Below are 15,614 nucleotides of genomic sequence, written 5' to 3' on the forward strand. Positions count from 1 at the left end.
AGCCTCTAAATTCTACATTTGTAGAATAGAAATAATTATGAACATCACTCTCAAGTATTACTGAAAAAATTGCATCAGAGAAACGATGTATCGGTGTTGCGAGATTTGTTAGCACCTTTATTAGTATGCCTGCTATCCGATGGCTATTCCCATGGCAATTTCTCTCCCTTGTGGAATAACCACTTTGCTGAGTAAAAGCCCTAGTAACTAAGAAGATTATAAGCTGTTTGCAACTACATATAACGGTACAGTAAGTTTTTCGAAGAATGTTGCAAATTTACTATCAAAAAACTAAACACTAAATGTCATTCTTACCGTCAGCAAGTTAGTATACAGGTATAAGATCCATCATAACAGCGTCTTGTGTTTTATGTTCTTCTGAACCGTATTTAATTTTTTTAAATAAAACAGAAAACAATCAAGTTCCGCTACTGATGCTCGTACCGCTAGTCATTAAATAAGAACAAACACATGGCGCCTTATGTTTTATGTGCTCCTGCATTTCATTAAAAAAATATAACGTAGTCTGATATGCAGTCGACTAAGTACAGTAGCACAGACACAGAGCAAGAAGCTGGGAAGTTCTTCTAATTACGTCAGTTTGTTGTCTTACATAGTACAGTATGTTACACGTAATAAAGTCGCACTTTGGAAGTTGATACCAGTAATTCATTATCGTAGAATCTCGTGTCGATCACAACGTTTCCGTTCAGCACAGCAGCAGGCATCATTTGTGATTCTGGAGCAGCAGCTATTAAAGACTGCCACGTATTTATCGAATTTGGCATAACATATCCAAATCGGAAGCACCACTCTTCTAAACATCTACCTTTGAACAACACTTTTTGCTCGAGCCAAAATTCTGACATGGCTTCTGCTGACGAAAAGTTAATCTCTCTCGACACGGCACGACATCGCAATATATTTTTTGGCACCCGTGCTTCGTGTTCTACGCCAGGAGTCGATAGATCTTTATGGCTTTGCCACAATATTCTGCCAGTATCAGCATCTCGTAGCACTATCCAGTTAATTCTGAAACCATTGACAATATCGTCGACATTTTGTTGTTTACAGACACTCTCAGGGGAACAAGCGTCTAGAAAGTCAGTGTATTCGCCCTGTGTATTGTATACGTAATTTTCCGATTCCATGTGTAAATTGACACAAAAAGCGGTCACGAAAGTGTTCACTGTCACTAGATTTATGTTATATAATCGAAATTACTCTCTAAAGTTACATCAGTATTTCAACAACGGACACGGTACACGAACGGTTCGTTATCTATTCCGCTACAGAATAACGCCATTTCCTCCGAAATTTATGTGTAACGTAATCTTGATTCACTCAAGTTCACGTTCATTGTTCCGTCGGAAGATACTAAATACCGAATTTATTATCCTTGAATAGTCCAGTTACGTACAAGAGGTAGATTGAATTAAAGTTAAGTCACCATTTTCGCATACTTATCACGAAAAATTAACAGCTACAGTATCGAACGTCAATTTCGACAAATTCTAAATAAATACTGCCTAGATATTGTAATTTACAGATATCCTTCCTTATGAAGTTGTATCCGAGAAAATATTAGCGGACGTGAAAGTGCCAAATTTTAATTCTCTTTCGAAAGTATGCTCAATTTCTCGTAACAATGATATCCTAATTTTGGATGCTAAATTATTTATCTTGAAACTAGCAAAGAAGAATTCTTCTTACATGTACTCGTTGCAATATTAAGTTACATATAGTAAAAAGTATGTCGTAATAACATGTGGTTTACAGAACTGCCTATTTTAATGTAAGAATACTACAAGATGGAAAAGGAACATACCGCAAATCAAATAGAATGGCATACAAAAAGAGCATAATTCTTTCATTTTTCTTGTTTTCGGATCTTCGTTTATCAAATTGCATTAATCATATTTCTATTTTTTTCGTTGTTCCCTCTCCACTCCTGCGGATAATTCATGTGTTCTATGCAAGAAGCGAATGTGCATCATCAATTGTCCTCCAGGAACAATCGTCTTTGTACGATTGGTTACAGCGAACACCACTTCATCACATTTGTCCTTGTTGGCAGTTAACAAACGCAAGATGTCATCAGCTTCTGACTCTCATATGCGTTCTTCAGGCACTCTTTTTTTTTTTTTTTTTTTTTTTTTTGCAATAATGGAGAAGTGTTATGAGTGGAACAGGGAATTGTATCTATGCTTTATAGATCTAGAAAAGGCATTTGACCGGGTTCCTAGGAGGAAGTTATTGTCTGTTCTACAAGATTATGGAATAGGAGGCAAACTTTTGCAAGCAATTAAAGGTCTTTACATGGATAGTCAGGCAGCAGTTAGAGTTGACGGTAAATTGAGTTCATGGTTCAGAGTAGTTTCAGGGGTAAGAGAAGGCTGCAACCTGTCTCCACTGTTGTTCATATTATTTATGGATCATATGTTGAAAACAATAGACTGGCTGGGTGAGATTAAGATATGTGAACACAAAATAAGCAGTCTTGCATATGCGGATGACTTAGTTGTGATGGCAGATTCGATTGAAAGTTTGCAAAGTAATATTTCAGAGCTAGATCAGAAATGTAAGGACTATGGTATGAAGATTAGCATCTCCAAAACGAAAGTAATGTCAGTGGGAAAGAAATATAAACGGATTGAGTGCCAAATAGGAGGAACAAAGTTAGAACAGGTGGACGGTTTCAAGTACTTAGGATGCATATTCTCACAGGATGGCAACATAGTGAAAGAACTGGAAGCTAGGTGTAGCAAAGCTAATGCAGTGAGCGCTCAGCTACGACCTACTCTCTTCTGCAAGAAGGAAGTCAGTACCAAGACTAAGTTATCTGTGCACCGTTCAATCTTTCGACCAACTTTGTTGTATGGGAGCGAAAGCTGGGTGGATTCAGGTTACCTTATCAACAAGGTTGAGGTTACGGATATGAAAGTAGCTAGGATGATTGCAGGTACTAGTAGATGGGAACAATGGCAGGAGGGTGTCCACAATGAGGAAATCAAAGAAAAACTGGGAATGAACTCTATAGATGTAGCAGTCAGGGTGAACGGGCTTAGATGGTGGGGTCATGTTACACGCATGGGAGAAGCAAGGTTACCCAAGAGACTTATGGATTCAGCAGTAGAGGGTAGGAGGAGTCGGCGCAAACCGAGGAGAAGGTACCTGGATTCGGTTAAGAATGTTTTTGAAGTAATAGGTTTAACATCAGAAGAGGCACCAATGTTAGCACTGAATAGGGGATCATGGAGGAACTGTATAAGGGGGGCTATGCTCCAGACTGAACGCTGAGAGGCATAATCAGTCTTAAATGATGATGATGATGATGCAATTCTTCAAAAATTTTCTTGCAGGATCCCTGCTTCTGTCTTCTGGAGTCTCGCCTCCCCTCTTGTTCTTGTCTACGTCTGAGCATGGAGGAATACTTTGATCAAATTTCTGTCTTGATAATGCTGGATTCGTTTTTTATGGGATGTTTTTTTACTGCAGATTTTCCTGCACTGGAGGAAAGTGCAGCTCATTAAATGACACGCTGTCTATAGTCATGAAGTGAATGGAGATACATAATATGTGGTGCAGGTTAAGATATTAAAGACTGCCCATGACTCTTCTGCCCCATTTGTTGGTATCACCATGCCTTGTGAAGACATGATTGTTGGACAAAGTATTGTCGTCCGAACGCATGGATGGCCATCTACATCAAGAATACAATTGTTTGGTCCACGAACAAGGGACTTAAAAAGGAAGACACCAGTTTTCCGAAAATCATTCACACTGGCTCTTATGAATGGTGCTCCCAAATATACTCTGCCGCGTGTACTGACTTGACCCGGGGTCTAGCCATCTCCCCTCCACACTGTCTGAGCGCTGTAGCTAGCGACCAATAAGGAGTCACCAGACGACTACCAATGAAAAAGTGCTGTGCGTCAGGCGCGCACGCGCGAAATTTTGTGTTAGCCACTACTCACTATTGTGTTTGTATGTGTATGCGTCTGCACTTAATGTTTTTTTTTAAGCGTTGAAATTCATTGCTTTCAATGATAATGCTGTCGGCGAACAAAAGGCAGAGTGAAATAGTTAGTACTATTTCTCAAGTGGGTGTATTCTCTGCTTGCTTTTTGAAGCTATTAATCCAGACTGCTCACTTGACAGTTGTTATTGGCAACTTGGTAATGTTGGCTACTTAAGATTATAGAATTACGGGGATCAAATAAAACATGAAAGATAGGGTATTGGTAGGGTAAAAATAAAATAAGCACGATCAGGTAAAAATAGCTACTATTATTAGAGTAAATTATGGAAGGAAATAAAGTGAAGGTACAGTCAACTTGTTTACCTGATCAGAAATCATCATTTAAAAATCTTGTTGTGGACTCCAGTAATTTAAATGGTGTGATAGTAAGCAGGAGATTTAATAACTGTATGAAACAGCGCGCGCAAATCGTAATATAAAACAGCCGTATACCCATCTTGACAGATTTTCATTTCTCGGTACTGGAAAATTCCCATTAATACATGTTTCTGTACGAATTTGGTTTTTATGTTTATTGTTACCGACATAGACTTTTAATGATCCTTTAAAAGAAGGCTTTTTTCGTAGGCCATTTTTTCTTTATGTTTCACATATATGTGAAACATGTATATGTGTAAGAAGTTTCAGAATCAGCTAAAACTTATTAACATTGTGTACTGGAATTATAAAACACATTTGTATACTAAACTGTGAGTTGTTTTTTCCATTGATTGGAAAGGTGGAGGAAAAGTGGAGTAAACAGAAGGCAATCATACCTTGAGCAGCTGACTGCGTCCTAAGTTCAGATTAATTACAAATAGTGTTTGCTTTTAAAAAAAAAAAATTAGTAACTTTTACTCTCTGTATTTCAGTTTGGAAATCATTAGACTGTCAGTAGTGCTGAATGCCTAGAAATTACATTAAACTGCAACCTTTAAGAGAAAGACACAGAGTATGCTGTGGCAGTTTAAAATTAATGCCAGGTGTAAATAAAAGCTGTTACTCAACTGTAATTTAAACATACCACTGGTATCTGAGAGTAATACTAAAAAGTTCTGAATACACAAAGATCTGTTCTCAGTAAAGATGAATATACTTGCTTGGCTACATGGGCCTTCCTGTAACTTCATTCAAGGTAAAACAGTTTGTTGCTGAGTTTGTTCAGGTACTACAGAAAGCATATTTACCAGTGAAAAGTTTTGCCAGTAAGGATTGGTTTTCAGATTTTACCAAACACCCAGCTCTAATCACCCAGAAACTTCAGAAATTTTAAATAATCTATAGGAGCACACCAACATGTCCATTTGTCTTTCCCTTAAAAACATTTCCCTTAAGATTTGGAATTGGAACTATCAGACTGAAGTGTCTAGAAAAAATTGTTTAGGCCAAAACTATTAGTTTAAATACTGTTTGTAACATTAATGGACATAGTTAATATTTCCTCTGTATAAAAATCTACCCTTTTCCTCAAAACTTATACTACATTAATTTGTTTCACATAGATATGCCTAACAGACCATTATATGAATTCTTTTTATCTTGCCTCATACTTTTATTGTCCTGTCACCTGTGTAGGTACTTTCTTCAATTTAGTCACTAGGTCTTTTTTTGTGCCTCCCTCAAGTATTTTTTCTTTTTTCAGTGAAATGTTTGTGTGAATATGATACATTTTTAACCATATTCTGACGAGTACAAAAGCTTCTCACCCAAAATTTCGAAAGTTTAAATATTATTTTGTTTTTACCCCTCCCTACCCAAGGTAAAATGTGTACTTATTGGTGGTTTTTATGAAATTGTGGTCTGGTCTACCATGTGTTTACATACCTGCTGCACTTCTTATATCAAATTTATGTTACTGTAGGGAGGAAAATTCTGAAATAATTTAAATGAAGCCAAGTACAGAAGTGATAGTAATACATGCTCTTCTCTCTTAACAGGAAATTCTCCCACAGTGGAAAACACGTGTGTTGGAGCTGCACAGAAATGATTGTAATGTGCAAGAAATTAAATCTTTAAACATCCTTGTTGATGTTAAAACGAGGAAGGAGTGTGGACAGTGGTTGGCACAGTTTGAAAATATAACAAAAACAACTTATACAATAAGGTGCACTGAACCTGCATCAGAAAAATATGTTGTTTTCAAACAAAGGCTGGTCTGTCACCACAATACTCGCAGTATAAAAGTTCATGGTTCAGTGCAAAGGGCAACAAAAAACACTAACTGTCCATCAAAAATGACAGTGACAATTCACGCTGTGCATGATAGATACAGACGTAAGTCTGTAGAGAAAACAATGCTCTACAAGGAAATGCCCTGTGAGGTTAACTTGGTGTTGGGTCATAACCACAGTGTTGAGAGTGCTGCTGCTTTAAGATTTAGGCAACCATCAAGTGATGTCAAAGAAAAATTAATATCCCTGTTTGAAAGAGGTCATTCACCAGCCACTGCTCTTGAGTCAATAAAGGTTGAAATTCAGCTGAATTGTTCAGATTACCCTTTAGTCCTTGCAGACAGAAGCAGGTGTCCTGATTACAACTTTTGCCACTATTTGTTCAACAAAGTTTTTAAGAAAAAGTATGGGCCAACAGACTTCAACAAAGAAGGAAAGCAGCTGTTACAACAGAGGTTAGAGGAATACAACAGCGAAGTTGGAGCTGTGTGTGCCAAGATGATTCAGAAAGATGATGATTATACAGGGTGATTCAAAAATAATACCACAACTTTAAAAATGTGTATTTAATGAAAGAAACATAATATAACCTTCTGTTAAACATCATTACAAAGAGTATTTAAAAAGGTTTTTTTCACTCAAAAACAAGTTCAGAGATGTTCAATACGGCCCCCTCCAGACACTCGAGCAATATCAACCCGATACTCCAACTCGTTCCACACTCTCTATAGCATATCAGGCGTAACAGTTTGGATAGCTGCTGTTATTTCTCGTTTCAAATCATCAATGGTGGCTGGGACAGGTGGTCGAAACACCATATCCTTAACATACCCCCATAAGAAAAAATCGCAGGGTGTAAGATCAGGGCTTCTTGGAGGCCAGTGATGAAGTGCTCGGCCGTCCAGAACTTTTCCCTTTGCACAAACACCCATTCTCTGTAAACTGTTTACACCAACGTTTAATACACCACCTATCAGGAGGTTTAACACCATACTTCGTTCGAAATGCACGCTGAACAACTGTCGTCGATTCACTTCTGCCGTACTCAATAACACAAAAAGCTTTCTGTTGAGCGGTCGCCATCTTAGCATCAACTGACGCTGACACCTAGTCAACAGTGCCTCAAGCGAACAAATGTACAACTAAATGAAACTTTATAGCTCCCTTAATTCGCTGACAGATATTGCTTAGCTCTGCCTTTTGTCGTTGCAGAGTTTTAAATTACTAAAGTTGTGGTATTCTTTTTGAATCGCCCTGTATAGTAAGGTAAGAGTATATTTATAAATTTGTAGTCTGATGAAAACTTTATGCATATACATTTAGCTACTATTAATATTTGTATAATTGTTTTTCAGCATTTGGTCACCACTGCTGCAAAAAGTCCATACTCATGTAAAAACTGCTTCCAAACTTGTATTTATGGATTCCACTGGTTCTCTGGATCATGATAGCAGCAGAGTGTTCGTTTTACTTACTCACAGTGAGTGTGGAGGTTTACCACTAGGAGTTCTGATTATGTCTTCAGAAAGCTGCGGAGTTATAGAAATGGGACTAGAGTTGCTGAAAGAGGTAGTGGGGGAAATATCAATGGCCCAAGTGTGTTTCTGACTGACGACAGCCAGTCAGAACAAAATGCAATTAGAAGGTGCTTCCCAAACAAAAAAACTTTGTTGTGTATATTCCATGTCCTGCAGGCAGTGTGGCGTTGGCTTCTCAAAACAAAAAATGCTATACCACAGCAAAAACAGTGCGAGTTCTTCCAGAATTTCAAAAAAATAATGTTTGCACAAACAAAAAATGAAGCAGTGGTAAACTATAATGTAACAAGAGCGAACATCGGTGAAAATCATCAAAATTTATTGAAATACTTGGAAGGGTATTGGGATAGGAGAGAACTGTGGACCCTTTCACATCAGTGAGGTATGCTTATAGAAGGGCACAACACAAATAATATAAGTGAGGCCTTCGTGAGAATTTTAAAGGACAGGATTTTTGAGAGGGTGCGTGCCTTCAATGTGGTTCAGATGGTGGACTTTTTTCTCACAAAGGTGAATTTGTATTTTCAGAGGAGACTTCTTGATGCTGCTAATGGAGCAAGTCCTAAGTCTTTCTGTAGGCCTATAAAGGCTCCTTCACAGGAGATTCTAGCAAAAATCAGACAAGTCAATGAGGATGTTCTGCTCGTTTCCAGTGAAAAAAGGCAGAATCATTATTACATTGTTAATATGGCTGTTCTTGTTTGCACTTGTTGCCAAGGCAATGCAGGGAAGATCTGCAAACATATAGACTGGGGCAGTGCTGTTTTACCATCAGGAAACTACAGGGAGGTGACTGATAGTGACAGTATACGTAGACTGTATTATTTTATTGCTACAAATGAGGAGCCTCCTGAAGGGTGGCTAGAGCCTCTGTATTGCTCTCAGAATGCAGGGGCTTCAAGTTCTTCGGAACGTTTGGAGCAAATGGACACAGGTTTGCTCTGTGAAAGCCAAGAAGAGTTGCCAGAGACACTTCACATGGAGACAGTTCCAGACAAAAGAAATAATGATTTAATCGACGAGATAAAAGCTCGTCTCATAGATTTTTCAAATAAACCCACTGAGGAAATGAGGAAAGGCCTTGAAGTCATGTGCGAAAAATTGAGAAAGCTTAAAACGCCATCTGCATGTGCATCTTATTTGGCAAATTTTGTGAAGGTAAGTAAAACATACTTTTATATAAATGTTATGGCAAGTAATTCATTATTGTATGAATTCTAATTTTTGTTACAGGAAAATCTAGAAAAAATCGTGGTAACTATATTCCCTTTCAGCCCACTGCAATAAGCAGAAGAAAAAACAAGTTGGCAGGTCACAGATGTCATCCGGGGGGAAGACAAAGACCACACTCTAAGCAAAGCAAGGAATTTGTAAAGACAGTAGAAACTTCTGAAATGGTAAGTATTACATTTCTAAAGTCATGTATGGCATTTTGAAATTTATCTAGCAACTTTCCTTTCCCCAAAGGGCATATTAAGGAATAAAGTAATTATTATTTATTTAACATTTTTAAGTTTGAGGGAGCACTGCTGGACATACAGTGCTATTGGCTAACTTGCATAAATTTAATACTGTGTGCTAATGGTGGTGTAAAGACCGAAACAATCCACAAAAGAAATAAGAAATTGCAACTGAAAACTGCCTCCAGAATGACCTCACATCCAGTATTGATAAAGGCTATGGCATGCAAGTTTCTGGCACCATTTTTAAAATAATTCTTATTTTATCTGAAGGCAGCTCTGTTAATATAATTAAAGAAAAATAAAATACTTAATTATGATTTGATGTGACTGTCACGTGGAATAATTTGTAGACATTGCTATTGACAAAACTGAAGTCACTCCACACCTTGAACTTGGTGTGGATAATTCCATTACACAGCAAGCCAGCTGAATGATACACTGCAAATCAGTCATAAAGTGTTTACACATTCTGTTTCATTCGGAAAAAAATTGATGTGTGTACAGGATGTTCCCTTCTGTGCAAGCAGCATTGCATATTTCCATTGGCTTGTGACTTTCTCATGCAAATGTGAATGTTCAAACATAGTTCACAACACGTCTTGTTCCAAAGCAGTGGCATTAGTACATTATGGAATAATTGCTGATGGGTAAAAGTGCTCATATCTTGTGTTAACACAACTTCCTGATTGGCAGTTGCCTCAAGCTCCCCATTAGCTTAAAATCTCAGTCCTGACTATAACACCATCTAGGCAGAAAAACTACATCTGGTATTATCACCCATATTAATATACTCACGTTCAAACTGTTTGCTAATCTTGTTTAGATGTTAGGTTATTAACATCATGGCATTTCGTTTCTTTGGTCCAGTATGTCTTGCATGTACAGTAAAATTCTCATTACATGACATCTAAATTGTAACAATTAACTAGGCCTATATTTTTTATTATTAGTTATCTAAGTGTTTTTTTAAGGTGTGGCATATACATATTATGACTTTAAGTAGCTAATTACAATATAAAGATGTAAATACACACAAATGTGGAGCCACTTTGAGTTTCATTCCGTCATTGAATATTTCGATACAGAAATGGAAAAGAAAAGCCATGTTACATAAACATTTTTCCCCAACATTAACCCAGTATTAGTGCAACAAACTTAGTAATCCATAATTTAGAAATAAAGGTTTTCAGTAATGTTAATGTGGATTTTAATTTCTTTTCAGGCTACCTTTCCATCACCAGCTACGCAATCATCCCAGTCAGCTTCAGACTTTTGAAGAAGGTGCGCGACTATTTACTGCAGCATAGTGTGTAGGATTTTCTTAATCTGAGATCCAACGTAATGGAACTATTAAGGGAATGATTGTAGTAATTAAGTTTTTTCTTAAAGCTCAGGCCTAGCCTGACTGCTGAAATATATTAAGTTTTTTTGTTGTAGCTCGGGTCTGACCCGATTATTCCCGGCGGGGTTAGGGATTTTCTCTGCCTCGTGATGACTGGGTGTTGTGTGAAGTCCTTAGGTTAGTTAGGTTTAATTAGTTCTAAGTTCTAGGGGACTGATGATCATCGATGTTAAGTCCCATAGTGCTCGGAGCCATTTTCTAATCCGATTATTGAAATAAGTTTTTTCTTAAAGCTCAGACCAAACTTACTATTGAAATATAGAAGTTCTTCTTTAAATTGGGATATCCCAACAATGTGGATACTTATTGTGTATGTTGCACAAGTTTCTGGGAAATGTGAATTATCTTTTCTTAAAATGTAAACTACATTTTATATTCTGCATATGGCTTTTTTTATTTACATCTGTTCCTTCAGGTTACATGTAGCTTATTTAATTTGTCATATTATGTCTGCTTTCTGAAGTTGTTCTGTCAGCTGATAATGAAAAATGTTTCCTGCATTTTAATATATATTGGCAATAATAAACTGTAATATTGGCAGGAACGAACTGTTATTTTATTAATTGGTATTAAAACTTTATTTTAGAAGATTAAGTGAAGATATTTTGCAATGTTAATATAAGCATCACATTTAAATAGGAATTATGAACAGATTGCCCTCATTTACACCAAGGTTGGCATATAGGAATTGCTTATGATGATAGCTTCCTCTGGCATGTAGAGTCTAAACAAAAATTTTCCATCTCAAATTAACTAAAAGGGAAGTAAATTATTTTTTTGCTGGGAGAACACACTTTCAGGCAACCATCCTAAACTAAACAAAAAATGCATTAATGTTGTAAAAAACTTAATTTTTTCATTAAATGCCAAGCCAACTAGTCAGACCGCATGTCTTCATATCACAGTTTGTGACTTTAACATTCTGAAAATGAAAGGACATTGAATCTCTTTAAACTTTTATTTGAATAGCAGATAGAAAGCTGAACTAGGTAAGTGTACTCTCCATGAATGTTTATGTCCAGCTTTTGGTGACGCAATGTTCTGCTTCTGGTAAGCGAAGACAAAGGGGAAAAGCAAATGAGCGTGGAAAAATTGTGAAATATGTGAGAAAGTAATAAGACAGAATCAGGGTCCAAAGAGACCTATGCTTGTGTGGTAAACAACCTGCAGATGAGGGTTGGCATGAGTAGGTGGATGAAAGCCAGATTCTTGTAATTTAACTGTGTGTTTCAAATCACTGCCTAGTCTACAGAGAGCTATTAACTGGACAGGAGAGAGTAAAGATTTGTTTAATTTTGTATATGTATTAATGTCCAACTCCATGCATCGATGACAAAGAATATAAATATAGCACTGGCACACATTTACTAAATTCAAGAAACCAATTTAAGAAAGATATTGACTATAATGATTACAATTTGTACACAACTGCCACAAAACAACACTGACAGTAAAACACAATTTGGGGTTATTCACATTACAGCATTTTTAAAAAAATGATACTGTATTGCTATACAGACTGTTGTGTTATTTAAACTAATTGGGATTTCATGTAATGTACTGTAGTGTTTCTGCCCTAACCCATACCAAGCTCACTTAGACCTAGATGTCTGGTGCTCTTAAAACCCCACTCAGTGCTGCCTTCAAATTGCCAGCAAGCTTATACATACATCTCTCAGTGCCATTTGACTAGTGGAGTTATGTTCAACATTAGTGATATTACCATCAACAAAAACGCAAAATTAAAAATGTTGAGAATGCAATCATATGTCCAAATTAATTTGTGATGTGTTGCACATCACTACAATCTATAATGCATAGTAATCACTGGAACATATTACTAACGAACTGACAGGTTATTTAGTTCACAAGATAGTCCTTTACGACTTCAGCATAGTAAAATTTTGTTTTAATTGCTCTTTTCATAAAGAATGCCTATTAAGGACTAAAAACTGAACCATTTAATGTCTAAGTAACTTTGATTTTCTAATTTTGCAATTACACACACACACACACACACACACACACACACAGAGAGAGAGAGAGAGAGAGAGGGATGCACACCACACATTTACGGATTGCATGCTGTTTGTGTGATCCATATCTGAGGAGGGGGTCATGCTTATCCACCACTGCCAGATATCAGCTTTCAGGTAAGTGACGCACTGTATTTTCTTTATGTATATACATATACAATCTTCAGTCATTATCTTGTGACATTAAGGTGTGCAGGAAACAACATTATGTATCAGGAAAGAAACTGGAATGAGTTACAACAGGACAGGTATAGCAGCTTGCCCAGGAAAATGCATTAAACATAACTAATATTATATCAGCTTCACTTTTAAGACTTGTGCCTTACAACATTAAGTCTCGGTCATTGTCTTCCTAATGAAACTCCTCCATCACACTTGTCAAACAGGGTGCTTCAAGTTGTTGAGATATCTCACTTCAAAAAAAACTTAGTAAAACATTTATCATAACCTAAATAGGTGTGTGTCACTCAGGGGACCATATTATACAAAGTCTTTTTCTTCATGAATGTTTCCCACAAACTATCATGCATGGAGGATAAATTCCATTCACTAACGATGGTACTATGTAATCCCAAATAAAAATCCAAGCCAGCTGACAGGGAAATCAATTAAATGTCTCAAAGATGGTTAAAATTCATCACATAAAGACAAAGTGGCCCTAAACATAAAGAAAACTAACTGTATGAACTTCCATTCAAATAAAAACCATAGTGAGGTTTGACTAATAGATAACAAAGATCGATTAAAACATGTGAGAGTAAATTTGTGGGCATTAATGTGTTGCCAGCTGGAACAAGGAGAACATGTGAACATTTTAGCAGAGCACATGTTACACTACTCTGAGAGTTCTGGAAGTGATCTACTTTGCAAATAAACATTCAAACATCAGTTATGTGATAATATTTTAGGATACCAGTGCTTGGAATGTGTAGATTGTCTTCAAGGCATACACAAACAGAAAAAAGCATTATTGCCCACAGAAAAATCTTTAACTGTATGGAGTAATACTAGACAAATTTTTCCAGATAGATGTAATTTTTAAATCTGAGACAATATGTGGAACAAGCAACTGAAAGTAATTTCCACATTTTCTGTTGTTCTTAAAATTATATGTAGTATAATACAGTTAAAACAAATATTAGGGCCCATTCTTAGATTCAAAGTTGAGGTAAAAATAGAAAGTGGAAGACAAAAGATGAACAGATGTAAAACCTCCATATCATTTAACAGCAATGGGGGTATAAAAAAAGCTGACACCCAACACCTTAATCTGTACTGCACACTCAGTCTGGCATATTTATTTTTAAATCTGAAAGTTGTTACCATTTGAAAAGTCTTACCCTATTTTGTTTTGCTATGATCCAAGGTAACATGGATTCCGGAAACAGCGATCGTGTGAAACCCAACTCGCTTTATTTGTTCATGAGACCCAGAAAATATTAGATACAGGCTCCCAGGTAGATGCTATTTTTCTTGACTTCCGGAAGGCGTTCGATACAGTTCCGCACTGTCGCCTGATAAACAAAGTAAGAGCCTACGGAATATCAGACCAGCTGTGTGGCTGGATTGAAGAGTTTTTAGCAAACAGAACACAGCATGTTGTTATCAACGGAGAGACGTCTACAGACATTAGAGTAACCTCTGGTGTGCCACAGGGGAGTGTTATGGGACCATTGCTTTTCACAATATATATAAATGACCTAGTAGATAGTGTCGGAAGTTCCATGCGGCTTTTCGCGGATGATGCTGTAGTATACAGAGAAGTTGCAGCATTAGAAAATTGTAGCGAAATGCAGGAAGATCTGCAGCGGATAGGCACTTGGTGCAGGGAGTGGCAACTGACCCTTAACATAGACAAATGTAATGTATTGCGAATACATAGAAAGAAGGATCCTTTATTGTATGGTTATATGATAGCGGAACAAACACTGGTAGCAGTTACTTCTGTAAAATATCTGGGAGTATGCGTGCGGAACGATTTGAAGTGGAATGATCATATAAAATTAATTGTTGGTAAGGCGGGTACCAGGTTGAGATTCATTGGGAGAGTCCTTAGAAAATGTAGTCCATCAACAAAGGAGGTGGCTTACAAAACACTCGTTCGACCTATACTTGAGTATTGCTCATCAGTGTGGGATCCGTACCAGATCGGGTTGACGGAGGAGATAGAGAAGATCCAAAGAAGAGCGGCGCGTTTCGTCACAGGGTTATTTGGTAACCGTGATAGCGTTACGGAGATGTTTAACAAACTCAAGTGGCAGACTCTGCAAGAGAGGCGCTCTGCATCGCGGTGTAGCTTGCTCGCCAGGTTTCGAGAGGGTGCGTTTCTGGATGAGGTATCGAATATATTGCTTCCCCCTACTTATACCTCCCGAGGAGATCACGAATGTAAAATTAGAGAGATTAGAGCGCGCACAGAGGCTTTCAGACAGTCGTTCTTCCCGCGAACCATACGCGACTGGAACAGGAAAGGGAGATAATGACAGTGGCACGTAAAGTGCCCTCCGCCACACACCGTTGGGTGGCTTGCGGAGTATAAATGTAAATGTAGATGTAGATGTGTTATCATAACATGTTTCTTTACACTTAAACTAATTTAGTAAAATTCTTTAATTAGTATAAAAATAACACAAGTAAGACTTTTGGGCCCGTATGAATGTAGTTTTATGAGCTTAGCCTGAACTATTACATGAGCACATGTTATTTTCTGATTCGACTAAAAAAATTTATTGAAGGTAAGTGCATTCTATGCTTCTTTATAATGATTCCATCACAACATGCCTATAGTAAGCATATTTTACTGTGCCTTAAAAGCCTTTGAGGTCTGGTACTGGCAATTTACCTAATGTATCATGGCTGACTGTGCTACATTCAACTTCTATTGGGGCAAACAGATATATTAACAAACTGGAAGATTAATACATTTGTTAATGTGTCCATGTTTCATCCTACGTGCATGAAAATGATGTACAGTCCTAGAAAC

General features: G+C 37.2%; 2 protein-coding genes across 3 annotated transcripts; one reads left to right on the forward strand and one right to left on the reverse strand.

Annotated features, from left to right (window-relative positions):
- Positions 1–626: 626 nt before the first annotated feature.
- On the reverse strand, positions 627–1,151 carry LOC126157913 (retinal rod rhodopsin-sensitive cGMP 3',5'-cyclic phosphodiesterase subunit delta-like). The gene has a single exon (XM_049916406.1). It carries the CDS (start codon positions 1,149–1,151, stop codon positions 627–629), a length of 525 nt encoding a protein of 174 aa, XP_049772363.1.
- Positions 1,152–7,597: 6,446 nt separating this feature from the next.
- Positions 7,598–11,044, forward strand: LOC126147940 (uncharacterized). Of its 2 annotated transcripts, none has more exons than XR_007530362.1 (3): positions 7,598–8,888; positions 8,964–9,127; positions 10,416–11,044. XR_007530362.1 is itself a non-coding variant. In XM_049915723.1 (3 exons), the coding sequence occupies exons 1-3, from the start codon at positions 8,115–8,117 to the stop codon at positions 10,467–10,469; spliced, it is 951 nt and encodes a 316-aa protein (XP_049771680.1). In that variant the 5' UTR covers positions 7,598–8,114; the 3' UTR covers positions 10,470–11,044. The 2 variants fall into 2 exon arrangements, 1 of the variants encoding a protein (XP_049771680.1); XM_049915723.1 differs by having other exon boundaries at positions 9,005–9,127.
- The last annotated feature ends 4,570 nt before the right edge of the window (positions 11,045–15,614 follow it).

The sequence above is a fragment of the Schistocerca cancellata genome, chromosome 2 (assembly GCF_023864275.1).
Source record: "Schistocerca cancellata isolate TAMUIC-IGC-003103 chromosome 2, iqSchCanc2.1, whole genome shotgun sequence".
NCBI classification, from domain to species: domain Eukaryota; kingdom Metazoa; phylum Arthropoda; class Insecta; order Orthoptera; family Acrididae; genus Schistocerca; species Schistocerca cancellata.